The 15,283-nt window shown below is 43.5% G+C and overlaps 1 protein-coding gene across 1 annotated transcript in view; it reads right to left on the reverse strand.

Moving 5' to 3' along the window:
• Window positions 1–1,020: 1,020 nt before the first annotated feature.
• Window positions 1,021–15,283, reverse strand: part of LOC137261077 (serine/threonine-protein kinase greatwall-like) — a 50,193-nt gene continuing 35,930 nt past the window's right edge. The window contains exons 9-14 of the mRNA XM_067798745.1: window positions 8,252–8,407; window positions 7,859–8,057; window positions 5,574–5,687; window positions 4,745–4,846; window positions 4,352–4,462; window positions 1,021–4,159 (exon numbers count right to left, since the gene is read on the reverse strand). Of these exons, the coding sequence (XP_067654846.1) occupies window positions 4,113–4,159; window positions 4,352–4,462; window positions 4,745–4,846; window positions 5,574–5,687; window positions 7,859–8,057; window positions 8,252–8,407 (729 nt within the window). The 3' untranslated portion in view covers window positions 1,021–4,112. The remainder of the gene's footprint in view (window positions 4,160–4,351; window positions 4,463–4,744; window positions 4,847–5,573; window positions 5,688–7,858; window positions 8,058–8,251; window positions 8,408–15,283) is intronic.

The raw sequence follows: 15,283 nt of genomic DNA on the forward strand, positions 1-15,283 counted from the left end.
TATAAAGGTGATGCATACTTGATGTAGTCTTGAACATTTCATATAGGTGTTGCATACTTGATGTAGGTCTTGAACATTTCATAGAGGTGTTGCATACTTGATGTAGGTCTTGAATATTTTATACAGGTGTTGCATACCTGATGTAGGTCTTGAACATTTTATACAGGTGGTGCATACTTGATGTAGGTCTTGAACATTTCATATAGGTGTTGCATACTTGATATAGGTCTTGAATATTTCATATAGGTGTTGCATACTCGATGTAGGTCTTGAACATTTCATATAGGTGTTGCATACTCGATGTAGGTCTTGAATATTTCATATAGGTGTTGCATACTCGATGTAGGTCTTGAACATTTCATATAGGTGGTGCATACTTGATGTAGGTCTTGAACATTTCATATAGGTGTTGCATACTTGATGTAGGTCTTGAACATTTCATATAGGTGTTGGATACTGGATGTAGGTCTTGAACATTTCATATAGGTGTTGCATACTCGATGTAGGTCTTGAACATTTCATATAGGTGTTGCATACTTGATGTAGGTCTTGAACATTTCATATAGGTGTTGCATACTCGATGTAGGTTTTGAACATTTCATATAGGTGTTGGATACTTGATGTAGGTCTTGAACATTTCATATAGGTGTTGCATACTTGATGTAGGTCTTGAACATTTTATATAGGTGGTTCATATTTGATGTAGGTTTTGAAGAATGTATATGGGTGTTGCATACTTGATGTAGGTCTTGAACATTTTATATAGGTGTTGCATACTTGATGTAGGTCTTGAACATTTTATATAGGTGGTTCATATTTGATGTAGGTTTTGAAGAATGTATATGGGTGTTGCATACTTGATATAGGTTTTGAAGAATGTATACGGGTGTTGCATATTTGATGATGTTTTTGAACATACCGTACATAATATGGCTCATGTTGACCAGCGTGTGCTTCCTTCTGTAATCTGGGGAATGTATCTCGATCAGAAACACATCAGAAACAACAAAACACATAAGATGCAAAGATGTATCATTTATTTACATGTATTGATGGTAGTAAAATATTTCAGCAAATAATTGCCTTTCGCAGCAAAAGCTGTTTGTTACGCATGATCAGGATTACCTCCCTTCCCCAAACCGTACATATTGCCAAATGCTATAGTGTTGCCATACAAACACTATCTGTCACATGACCACACTTAGCCTGCCTTTACTATAATGCTCAGAAAGTAGTAATCATGGTCAGATACTTCAGAAAAGAGAAACTGCTATAATTTCAGGATGTGGAAAATACGCTGTGATCATGATGATCCTAATCCTTGTAATAAAGCCTGTTTAAATTATATAATAGATCACAAAGTGTGGCCTGACAGTTGATCACATACTCATGACTCTGGATGGCTCAAGACTAGAACATCAAATCAGACTGGCAATATCATGCTAACAATTTTCAGAGAATCACAGCTGCGGCTTTTGCCTGAGAAAGATGTACATTCTTCATAGAAGGAATTATTGGGGAAGCAAGTTATGCGAGTCTTCAGCATGTTTTGTGATAAGCATTATGAGGATCTCTTTAACTTGTACAAGGACACTCACAGACTGTTTAAACTTCAGAGAATTTGTTATGAATCAGTAAACTAAGTTTTGAGAACAAAACAAGTGACAAACAGAGAAGACAGTATTTCATGGATGAAACTGTATGCAACTCACAGGTAACATTTCCAGACATCACAGAAATAATTTGATGAAAACACATTGTTCCAATGCACATCAATTAAATGCTCATTTCTCAGAAAGATCCTCATCTTTTTATGACAGTTTCTTAAATAAAACCAACTTCTGTTACAATCATGTTTAGCATCCTTTGATCAAAGTAAGATTGTCACAAACAAGAGAAATATTTACACATTCCTTATACTCCCGATACGATAAGTTTCACTACCAAACATGTGATATAAAACTGCATATAAAACTTGCTCCTTTATCACAGCTCTCTGTATCAGCCCTTATCACCTGTCAGCAGTCAGCAAGAGGTCAGGCAGATTGGGGCTCACTAGCAAGTAGTGTCCAGCTAAAAGGGGTGATTACTGCCCACAGTCGTGGAACTCCACAAAGTTCACAGCGTTCTTGTTGAATCATTTACAGGTTTCTTGTAACCATCATGCTTTGATAAGTCAACATAAAGCCTAAAAGTCTGAAAAGGTTTCCACTGGTCAAGCTAAAGTCAAGTAGACTTTCTAGTGATATTAGTTAAGATGATGACAGAATAATGAAGATACTCCAAAATGCACTTCGAGAAAAAGAAAAATGATTTTACTTCTTAAAAGCTTGGATCTCATTTTGACATGTTTCACTGGCAAAAGAATACAAACAGGCGATGAGAATCATTATTACTATGATATTAGATGGATGATATATGTTTTGTCAATTGTTTGAGGTCAGCGTCGCTAAAGATGTGACTGATGAAAGTTAGACAAACCAACTACTCTCTGCATGATCAGTATTGGTTGGGTTGACCTGTCTCACATGGCAGGTACTGTGTGGGTCAATCTGTCCAAACAAACTTTGACTGCTGACAGACCATGAGGGTATCCCTAGTAAACATGTTGATCATAACACAACTAAGCTATCTAGAATCCACCGGCTACAGACTACAAGACACTATTCATGACTAGGTTTCAGGATGCTTCCATCTGGACCAGCTACTACAGTGTGTTTACAACACACCAGATACTCCCACACATCACTTTTCCTGGTTTACAAATGGAACACATATAAAACTATGTTAAAATTATCTCTTAGAATATAGAACTATTATGTCTTGGAGTGAAGCAAGACTGGCTTCCTGCACACTTAAAGCTGAAGCAATAAATACTAGGATATACACATCAGTAACAAGCTGATACTTGTGGTACTTGATGTCTAACAGCAGCAGGACACTATTACTAATGTTGTTTACAGACTAGTACCATGGGACATTGATCAAGTTAGCACTGGATATAGATGAACAGTGCCAGGTTTGTCACCATTATTTACCATCTAACCAAACCAAGCCAAGTTATAAGTCCAGTAGAACCTAATCAGGTCATGTCCACTGTAACCCATCAAGGCTATGTCCAATACAACCCCTCATGGTTATGTCCAATACAACCCATCATGGCTATATGTCCAACAGAACCCATCAAGGCTATATGTCCAACAGAACCCATCAAGGCTATATGTCCAACAGAACCCATCAAGGCTATGTCCAATACAACCCATCAAGGCTATATGTCCAGCAGAACCCATCATGGCTATGTCCAATACAACCCATCATGGCTATATGTCCAACAGAACCGATCAAGGCTATATGTCCAACAGAACCCATCAAGGCTATATGTCCAACAGAACCCATCATGGCTATATGTCCAATACAACCCATCAAGGCTATATGTCCAATACAACCCATCAAGGCTATATGTCCAATACAATCCATCAAGGCTATATGTCCAATACAACCATCAAGGCAATATGGCCAACAGAACCGATCAAGGCTATATGTCCAATACAACCCGTCATGGCTATATGTCCAATACAACCATCAAGACTATATGGCCAAAAGAACCCATCAAGGCTATATGTCCAACAGAACCCACCAAGGCTATATGTCCAATACAACCATCAAGGCTATACGTCCAATACAACCATCTAGGCTATATGGCCAACAGAACCCATCAAGGCTATATGTCCAATACAACCCATCAAGGCTATATGTCTAATACAACCATCAAGGCTATATGTCCAACAGAACCCATCAAGGCTATATGTCCAATACAACCATCAAGGCTATATGTCCAACAGAACCCATCAAGGCTATATGTCCAATACAACCCATCACGGCTATGTGTCCAGTACAACTCAACATGTCCCATACAGTCAAGCTAGGTATTATCCCATGTTTGACTCGCCTCATTATACATTTAAATGAACTGATCAATACTATCCACACAGCCTAGAATATAAATGTATGGTTACAGGTATTATGTATTTCTAGATATGTGTAAGATGTTCAACAGATCCATACACCTACAGATCACACAGAGATCCACAGGACTTGCACGCTCCATGTGCTCAAAGATCCACGGCACTCACAATCAGGTTCTGCATAGTGTTCCGTGCTGAAATTCAAAACACAGCTGAGGACATCTTCTCATCAAACATTGTCAATACTTATGATGAATTCTCAGAATAAGCTGTAGCACAGAAATTTATCCAAACAACTTTATCCAACAAATTTATCCAACTAACAACGTCCAGATCACCAATGAGCCGTTTACTCTACCTTTAAACTGTGTCATGTTTTACCTTACCTTCAAAGTAAGTTGTGTCTGTTTCATCATCCGGCTGTGGAACAAAGGCTGGCTCCATCTCCAGGACATGATCCCAGTCAACAGCTGAGAACAGCGGCAGCTGACGCACCTCTACAACATGGATAATCACAGACAGCAGCTGTAGTACCATCACAGTATGTATCATCAAAACATCTCACCCATACTGTGATATCTATCACCACAAAAGGAAATAATCACCCCATTATTTGACCCACAATGATATATATACCACTACAGTATCTAACCTCCAAAGTGACATATTTCTTCATAATATCTGATGATCCATATGTCATTATATATGTTCTTGACAGGTATATTACAGCAGAGAACATGTTGACTCTGTGTACATGCCTTCAGTGACACCTGGCATACCTTTGGCTCCAGGTCGGTCGCCTGGGTCCATGGTGAGAAGACGTTGGATGGCATCCTGAGCATGCTCACTCAGCGCTTCCTCCTCATCTGGCCACGGGATATCTGCAGCAAGAGCGGTGGAGTGAAAGACTCACTTAACCTCAGTCAGCAATATCACAATGTCACCCCGCGACATTACTACATCAAGTGACATTACTACATCAGGTGACATTACTAAATCAGGTGACTAGACTTCATCCTGTGACATTTCTACATCATGCAACATTACTACAACTACAGGTGACATTACTACATCAAGTGACATTACAACATCAGGTGACTAGACTTAATCCTGTGACATTACTACATTCTGTGACATTACTACATCAAGTGACTAGACTTTACTTCATCAGGTGACTAGACTTCATCCTGTGACATTACTTCATCAGGTGACTAGACTTCATCCTGTGACATTACTACATTCTGTGACATTACTACATCAAGTGACTAGACTTTACTTCATCAGGTGACTAGACTTCATCCCGTGACATTACTACATCAGGTGACTTGGCTTCATCCAGTGACATTACTACATCATGCAACATTACTACATCAGATAACACCAGTACATCACCTGATATACCACTACATTATGTGACACATGATGTTTTATGACTGATCATGGAAAATGTTGTTCAAGAGACCATCATGTAATACTGTGCTATTTTCACGATTCACACCGAGGGGTGACAAACAGTTGATGGAAAGAGCACTGGTACAAACTTCAGGTGCAGCTTAGCACAGACAAGTGAGATGACCCCTTCCAGTAGAAATAGCACCAGGTACTCACCTCTGTTTAGGATGTTTTGAAACACTGACTCTGGATTTTGATCGTTGAAAGGCGGGACACCAGTGAGGAACTCAAACAGACAGACCCCAAGAGCCCACCAGTCAACTGCCATTCCTGAAATACCACAAACAGCACAATACACTACTGTGTGGTTACAGACACAATACACTACCATGTGACAACCAACATGATACACTACCATGTGCCTACAGACATGATACACTACATGGGGATATCAAAAAGTTTTGAGCCTCGCCCTGAAAAAGCAAGATTTTGAAATTCATACTACTTTATTTTTCAATATAGTCCTCTTCCAACACTTCTTCTCCCATCTGGTTTGCCAATTGCGGATTCCTGATCTGAAGAACTCCACATCTTGGTCCCCTAAAAACCGTCCACAGCAGCGATAAGCTCATCATCATCCTGAAATTTCTGGCCCCTGATGTGTTTTTTTCAGTCGAGGAAAGAGTTGAAAGTCGCAAGGGGCTAGGTCTGGTGGATAGGAAGGGTGAGGTAAAATTTCGTACCCGCACTCATGCGCAGTTTCCAATGCAGCTCGACTGGTGTGGACTGGCGCATTCTCCTGAAGGTTAGCATAGTACTCACCATTTATTGTCGTACCATGAGGCAAGTAGTCGATGCGGATAACACCTTTACTATCCCCAAAATAATTGTCATAACCTTCCTTGGGGACCTGGTCAATTTGAACTCCTTTGTCCTTGGAGAGGTGACATGTTTCCATTCCATTGACTCCTGCTTGCTCTCAGGGTCATAATGATGAAGCCAGGTTTCATCACTGGTTACAATCTTCTGGGTTGGCATGGTAACGAGTCAGCATTGTGCCACTGATGTTGACCCGAGAAAGCTTCATGTCATCAGAAAGCATTCTTGGGACCCACACACCTTGGACATGTGGAGATCGTCATTGAGTATGCTGTGAATGGATCCATATGAGAGCCCGGTAGCCTCCTACCTCTGGACGTGGGTCATCGTTTAAGCTCTCTCGTAAACAGCAGTGAGTCACTCTTCAACCTGCTTGGCTGTGTTGCCCTCCAGGACAAGAAACTTTATTACTGTTCTATATTCAACCTTGTCCATTTTTCATATTCACTAGGGTATATCTCTTCTACAAGGCACTGCCACTAAAGAAATGCATCCAGCTATGTGATCGTATCGGGAATATGTGGCTTGGACACTAATATACGTTAGGTGCCCTGTCAAGTATAAATATGCAAGGCTCAAAACTTTTTGGATATCCCCTTGTACCATGTGACTACAGACATGATACACTACCATTTGACTACAGACAGGATACACTACCATGTGACTGCTGACATGATACACTACCATGTGACTACAGACAGGATACACTACCATGTGACTACAGACATGATACACTACCATGTGACTACAGACATGATACACTACCATGTGACTGCTGACATGATACACTACCATGTGACTACAGACAGGATACACTACCATGTGACTACAGACATGATACACTACCATGTGACTACAGACAGGATACCACCCGTGAAGGTCCCAGGGGTAGAATAGGCCTTCAGCAACCCATGCTTGCCATAAAACGCGACTATGCTTGTTGTAAGAGGCGATCGATGCTCACTGGATTGTCTGGTCCAGACTCGAGTATTTACAGACCACCGCCATATAGCTGAAATATTGCTGAGTGCGGCGTAAAATTAGACTCACTCACTCACTCACTCACAGGCAGGATACACTACCATGTGACTATGGACATGATACACTACCATGTGACTGCAGACATGATACACTACCATGTGACTACAGACATGACACACTACCATGTGACTACAGACACAATACACTACCATGTGCCTACAGACATGATACACTACCATGTGACTACAGACAGGATACACTACCATGTGACTACAGACACGATACACTACCATGTGACTAAAGACATGATACACTACCATGTGACTACAGACATGACACACTACCATGTGACTACAGACACAATACACTACCATGTGCCTACAGACATGATACACTACCATGTGACTACAGACAGGATACACTACCATGTGACTACAGACACGATACACTACCATGTGACTAAAGACATGATACACTACCATGTGACTACAGACATGATACACTACCATGTGACTACAGACATGATACACTACCACGTGACTGCAGACATGATACACTACCATGTGACTGCAGACATGATACACTACCATGTGACTACAGACGTGATACACTACCATGTGACTGCTGACATGATACACTACCATGTGGTTTCTGAAGTAGAATCTCGGGAGCCAGATAGTCCGGAGTTCCCAGAATCCTCTGCTCCTCCTCTGGTTGTGGTCCACCTCTGCGTACACTCTTGGGTGTTCTGAATGGTGTTTTTTGAGCTGCGGCACGGAAGGGTGTCAGGAAGGGTGTTTTGTGAGGGTTGGCAGGAGTGTAGGCAGCAGGGAGCAGAGACTAGAGAGAGACAAGTTAGCATCACTTTACCACTATCTCTCAAGACACATCTTGTATGGAGTTATGCCTGTGGCACATTCATGTGGGTCAGTCTAGTGAAAACCACATGATTTTCCTTCGAAACATGAACAAAATACAACTGAAATCATCTTAGTAAGATTTTTCAAGGAAACCCTGTAACCATGGAAACTGACCACTCTTCTACGAGCAGCTCTCTCAGGCGTGATCATGGGGCTATCTTTGAGGGATGACTTGCTGTTGAGATGCACTGCCGGGACTGGACATCCACATGAGCTCTGTGGCATCGGAGACTTGAATACAGTGTCATCACCATCGAAGAAACGTTTCTTCTGTTTCATAAAATATATATGACATATGTAGAACGAGATACAAGCAGGGATCCTTAACACAGGTTGAACAGACAGACAAAATCATCATAAAAATAATGTAGCAAAGGAATGTGTCTATGTTGTTTATTATGTGTCAAAGGAAACAGTATGTATGGCAAGATGATGGAAATCAACCTTGGATCTGGAACTTACAATAAAAGGTATGTAATTTACTGAGTAAACTTAATATTTTATACTTATCTTGACTCATGATTATCATGCTTGTCTCCTTCTATCCAAACATAGTGGAACACTTGAATAAGTTCCCTTCTTTAAAGTGGATGTAAAATCAGTACTCATCCAATGAGTAACCTTGAACCAATGCATTTGGCACACAAACCAGTCACATAACATGCAATCCTCCTCACTCTCTCCTAATGCTTACTTAGCACCTGGATTTGCAGGGGAATTCAGAGCGTCATGAGAGGGGAGGATGGGAGGGTAGTAGTATATACAATGGGGGTTTTAAAACACTTTCAAGAAAAGTCTCTACAAAGCCTTATTTACTAAATAAGGCTTTGGTTGGGTCCTTAGCTCTTGCTACTATTACCCCTACTACTTAACGTGTGTTGGAGGTAACACTGTGCCGTACGGTACGATCAATAATTCTTCTCTTACAAACCCCCTACCCGGCCCATCCCTCAAGTAGTACAAGTTAGGTTCGTCGGCTTTCATATCCACTTTATCTATGTTGTAAGTTTTGACTGACCATATAGGATCGGTGGCCCGCTTACGGCTATCACCCTCGTGTTCCCCCGGCTGGTATAGATACCTCACTAGGGCCCTATCTGGTATCTGTTTCTCCTTCCCACGCAATGGAGCGGCCGACTCTGCAACTATTGATTTTAGTTTGATAGCGTCTGCCGGTTTCTTACCGGTGAGACGGGTGACTTCGGTGAGTCGATCGTTTTCCAGGGGTGGCCATCTCCCTAGCATACTGATGGCCGAACAAGCGCTCAGCCAAAGTCCTATTAAATCTCTCAACTATGGCTTGGCTGCGATGGGCTCCGGCCGTGCCACGCCTGACTTTTGTATCGTGTTTGGCTAGCAGTTGTGACACGGCACCCATGAACTCCCGTCCGGGGTCAACTTGCAGCTCTGCTGGCCACGTCAGCGGACTGCGTTTGTATATGCGTTCGAATCCTCTGGCTACCTGGGCCGAATCTTTCGTGGTCAAGGGTTCGGCTTCCTTGTAACGACTGGCTACGTCCACTACGGTTAAGGCATACTTGTACCTCTTGTCGTGGGGTAGGAACAGTAGGTCTGCCTGGTGAACGCTATTAGGTATGTTAATACCGAACCTCCTTCTAGGCACGTAGCGTGGTGCCGGCAAATAGATCTGCCACAGGGCTTGTTTTTCAAGCCACGCTTTGGCTTCCTCCGGGGGTACTCGCGCTATTTTAGCTAGCTTATCTACTGCGCTAGCTCCTTTCCAGTACCCACGCGGGCTGTAGTAAATAGCCTCAAATTTTTTCATGTCCATACGCGTATGTGTTTATCCCATCAATAGCTATCCAACGTTTAGTGTCCATAGGCGACAGGGACGTCTTGTTTATAGTCAGTCCGTATATCTTATGTCCATCACTTCTAAGTGTGTTCATTTTATGCCTAAAGGTACGGGTCTTGAACAGGGCTTCCTTGAATCTGGCGTGTTTGATGTGTTGTTTCACCACATACTTCTTAACCCCCTTAGCCTTCCGGATCTCACTATTGTCGGCTTTCAGTATGGAGTACATCTTAGGTCTCAAACCTATGTACTCGGCTATGGGCATGCCAGCACACTCGTCCTTCATCTTACCTAGGACCTTTTTATTTACCGTACTGTGTATGGCATGGGTCTTAGGGTAGTCGCTGGTGTCGTATAAATCGAGGTGTTTTTTCATGTCCTCGTACACGTCCTCGGTTCGAATCTCCATCAGCAGGGAATCCGTGTCAGTGTACAGCACTTCACACCTGTCACCGTACTGTTTCTTGAGCTCGTTGTAGTAAAAGTCGTACATCAGGTGTTTGGATAAATCGAGGATGCTCATCCCCACGTAAACAGGCCGGTTGAATTTTATGTGGCTTTTCTTCATGTGTAGGGCAACCAGGTTGTCTGTGAATATCTTACTACGGTTGAATGCCGGACTGGCTATCAATCTCCTGAGCTTGTCTTCCTCACTCGACCGAACCAGCTTCACGGTCACGCGTTTCCTCAGGTTCTCCATAGTCTTACCAAACACCGAGTTGTTCATGAGCTTGTAGAGATTTTTCTCAAAATCACTGGTGGCTTTTTTTCGTAGGTCTGTGTTCATTCTGATGTAGGGCTCCATCCATGGGCTCTGGTCGAACATGAGCACCCTGTGTATTTTGGTCAGCCTCATACCTAACGACAGGTACAGCTGTAGGTTGCGATAGTGAACGATGTACTTGGTCTTATTCATTAAGTTAGGCACGAGTTTTTCAACGTCTGTCACACGCCCACCTAACAAGTTATGTTGGTACTCAGACATCCAGTCTGGGTTAACCCTCATACGTTCGGGGGCCAGGGGGTAGCTGTTGTGCGATGTGTGTAATTCCTTGGTATACTCTAAGTCAACCTCGAGGATATACCCTTTGTTCGAATCTGGTGCAACCCCCATAACATCAACGTGGGGTACCCATTCGAATCCCCCTGTAGGTAGATACTGGCTCATGGCCCAGCCGTACAGGTTGTTTGCGTCGAGGTAGAGAATGTGATTGGTTGGCTTGTTAGGATCGTAACCTTTCATGTATTGATTATTTGCTTTCGCGTATCGTTTGGATGCCATGGAAATCCCACCTCGCAAGCCTTTCTCAATGAATAGGTGCATGTCGTAATCTGTGAGCAATTCCAAATTAACTCCGGTCTTTTTAAGCAAGGCGTCCCACGACAGACCTGGGCTGGTGTAATACCATGTGGGGTCGAGTTTATACTGCTTGAAACACGTCCGCCTAAACGTCTCAAACACGTCGGCTAACAGCAGTACATCTGTCCTCAAGTACAGGTCGTGATAATCACCCAGGTTCTTACAACCCAGTTTATTCCATACGTTAGTCGCGTGCGAGTAATCATCTCGTGAGACGGACGCCTCATTCAGCTTGCTATAAAAGCAGTCAATAGGGGGTAGTCTGGTCTCGGTGAACTTGACCCAACTATCCATGTACTCATAGGGGTACACACCCTTCCTCATAAGCAGGGGTCTAGTCTCGGCGTCTGTGTATCGATCGGTGATAGGGAAGGTATTGTTGGCCTTGACCAGACTGTCGAGTGACGACAGGAGGAACTGAAACGAGTCAATGAACCTAAGTCCGTTTAAGCTGAAGGAGATGTATCTCTCCATGTTGTTGGGGATGCACGTTATATTACCATCGATTTTCGCGATGGCCTGCATGATCAAGTGTGAGTCGTACCCTCTCAAGTTGTGAAAGACAACGGGGATGTTTATTGTCTTAGGGTTGATTTTAAGCTTGAGGTTGCACGCGCTGTGAGCGGCGCCTCTATACTTACCAGTTATGTGGCAGTGATCTCTCACCGAATCACCGTTAAGTGGTGAGTCACACACGTGACAGTTAGTGCTACTAGCGTGAGCTAGCCTGTCGACTCGGGTCATACGCATGGGAGCGATTCTATACAATGCATTCCTAATAATTTTTTCTTCCTCCTGCAAACACTTTAGAAACCTTTCAGCCGCGTCAGGGCCCCTATACACTACCGGAGCTTTCGTTTCCCCGTCACAACGGACGACAATGTATCCAAACCCACAGGCTTTATGCTCTTGTGTTTTGTGGGTGATGGGAACCTCGCCGGTGGCACCACTGGGGGATTCCCCTACCACCAAGGCTTCGAAGTCGGCGTATATGATATAGGGCACAGACATTTGGTTCTTGTGGTTACCGAATTTTAGGATATTATCACCTTCCTTAGGCATGTCGACTCGTATGGCCGTCTGCCCCACACCTTGGCAATCCTCCCGGTGGGATTCTAATAAATCAGCTCGTGTGAAGCCATGTAGGCATCGTTCACAGAAGTGGGTCTTTTCTCTGTGTGCCGATTGGTCATACAACAGCCTGCTAAAGTGTTTTATCCATGTGTAGTGATACTTGTCACCTCGCTGGATCATGAATATATTGATAACTTGGCGATCCTTCACCGGGCTGACCCTGTGTACTATTGTTGTGTTACCTTCGTGTCCAAAGACATTTATAGCCAGATTATTCTGTTTTTCTACTTTAGTGATCTGGGATATGGGGGTGGGTTCATCTATACCATCCCAGTTGAGCCCATCATCCTGAGGATAATTAGAAGGCCTGTTCGGATTAGTGTCAGCTGGAAATAAGGCTGACCTGATAGCTAACCTCAGGCAATCGTTTCCTCTATTCTTAACGTTTACTATGGCATGTTTGTTCCTATAGTAGGGGGGCAAGGCTAGGTATGATCCGCCTCTGAACGGCACGTAGTTAGCTATGTCTAGATAGACATTATCGATTTTATCTACAGCCCACCCAGACCCCAAGTGTGTGTAGCGTTCTAGGTATTCTCGTATCTGCTGAAAACTGGTATCGATTGATGCGTCAATGGTCTCTGTATGTGTGACGACCTCTTGTTTACCTCGGAAGTAAGGCTGAACATACTCAGTGGCCCCTGTGGGGCCCCCAACCTGCTTATCGAGCGACATTTTCACTGTGATCTGAAACTTGATACTTCCTAGGTTATTTAGTTCCTGGTTGACCTTATCAGCTATCAGAGGTTTGATATCTGTAATGTCTATGTTTCTATCAACGTGCATGCGCCAACCTCTCAAATAGTTGCCTACAGCGCGCTCAGTGCGCACGAACTGTAGGTCAATAGCTCTATTCTGTCGTAATAATTCTACAAGCTGTGGTTTCCTCATACGGGAATATCCGCCTAAACCCAAATCGCGTGCCTCGGCTTTCAGTTGTTTTACAGTGGGAACGGGGGCATGTGATAACAATGCGGTTAACCCGGCTCTCCCCAGGTTTGAATAACCCGTGTATCCAAGCTGTTTTGCTTGAGCTTTTAATTGTGTTACCGCAGGAGGGGCTTCTAAACCTAGTAATCTCAACAATGCTGACTTCCGCATTCTAGAATACCCGATCACACCTCTCTGTTTTGCGACCCGCTTTAGCTCGCGTACAGTAGTCATAGTGTTTACACCTAACATAACCAATGTCTAATTGGGTCACAGTAAAGGGAGGTAACCCTTGATAAAACATTTATTTGGAGTCTATCTTGAGCAGTCGTCTACGTTCTTTTATGTAGTCCTTTTTATTCTCGTAGATGAGTTGATGTCTGACTACGTTCGCTCCGTGAGCTTTACATAGACAGTAGTGTCCTTTAACCCCGATACCACACACAGAACACGTGTAGTTAGGACTTCCCATATGGAAACAACAGAACCCCTGATTCCTGCATTTCCTACCACAGGCCTCGGTCTTCCCCATAAGTATGTATTCGCATCGGTATGGAGCGGGTCTCATGTTTACTTATATAGGTATTTAATTTAATTGCTTCGCAACCAACGCAGTAGCTGCTATACCCAACACTATGAAGCCCAGTTCACGATTCATTTGTCCCTTGGATGGTGTGTAGTACTGAGCGAGTGTGGGTTTATTGAGCGGTTCCAATCGTTTACCAGTTAGTAGTTAGTATTCTTTCATTGCTTCATCGACATCGTTGAATGTTTGAACGGCATGGTTTTCACGCTGGAGTTGTTCGTTAATAAAATCGATCCTCTGGAGGCGTTTTTTAGCGTACTCGGCCTGTGCCTTTTGTAAGTTCTCAGTAGCGAGATCGTGCCGCTTCCTTTCTTCCTGTATTTCAGCCGCGTGATCATCTCGTAGTTTCGAGAAGAGGAAATTACTCCCGGAAAATGCCAGGGCATTCACTAACGCCCCACCGACCATCATAGCTATCGTGGCCATCCCTATATTTATTTCATTATATTATCAGGTATTATCCCTTGTTTTACTAGGATGTCTTTTGTGGCCATCGCCATACCAAGGTTCATTATGAGCATACCCATATCCTGCAGGTTGAAATCTAGCTTGATAGTTGGTTGTTTAAGCACCATTTTAGTCAACCGAGCGTGCCCTAGGGCTAGACTGGCGACCACTGTGGCGTGGTATGCGTCGTTGACGAACGTTTTCCCCTCAGACATTATGTATATATAAAAATATTTTAAATTATAACATGATATGCGGGTCGACAGTGGGGGTTACCACCTCAGGTACCACCTCACGGTGAGGGTTTCCCTCACGTGTATATAACCACGAGATAGCCAAGGCAGCAGTTACGCCTACAGCCAACAACAGTCGGGTTTGGTTGGTCACTGTAATAATTTTATGTTGGCTACACCACCGTTTTTTACCGGCAGCTACTCTCTTAGGATTCTTCTTCCTGGTTACTGTTGGGGGTTCCTGTGAAGGGGTCACTTCCCTCACTGTGGGGGTTTCCTACAGTGGAGTTTCCCTCACTGTTGGGGGTGTGGGGGGTACCCCCACTGGGGTTTCCCTCACCGTCACCTCGGGAGCAGCATCCATCTATACTATTATTATTATTCTTTCTCTCAAATTGACAATGCTTTGCCGTGATAATTGCCGCCGTCACTGGAGCCAACAACATACCATATTTGTGGTACAGCCCGCAGCTGATAGAACTCACGGCGTGTTCGATAAAAGGGTCTTTCTCGAGGTCCTCCCACAGGTAAAGTCGGCGCTCTGGTGGAATGGGAAGGAAGTATGATACAATACCGGTGTATATCTGGGTCATAGCCGATCCTATTGTCTTTGTCATTTCTGCTCCGAGCCGGGACTCGT

The sequence above is a fragment of the Haliotis asinina genome, chromosome 14 (genome assembly GCF_037392515.1).
Source record: "Haliotis asinina isolate JCU_RB_2024 chromosome 14, JCU_Hal_asi_v2, whole genome shotgun sequence".
NCBI classification, from domain to species: Eukaryota; Metazoa; Mollusca; class Gastropoda; order Lepetellida; family Haliotidae; genus Haliotis; species Haliotis asinina.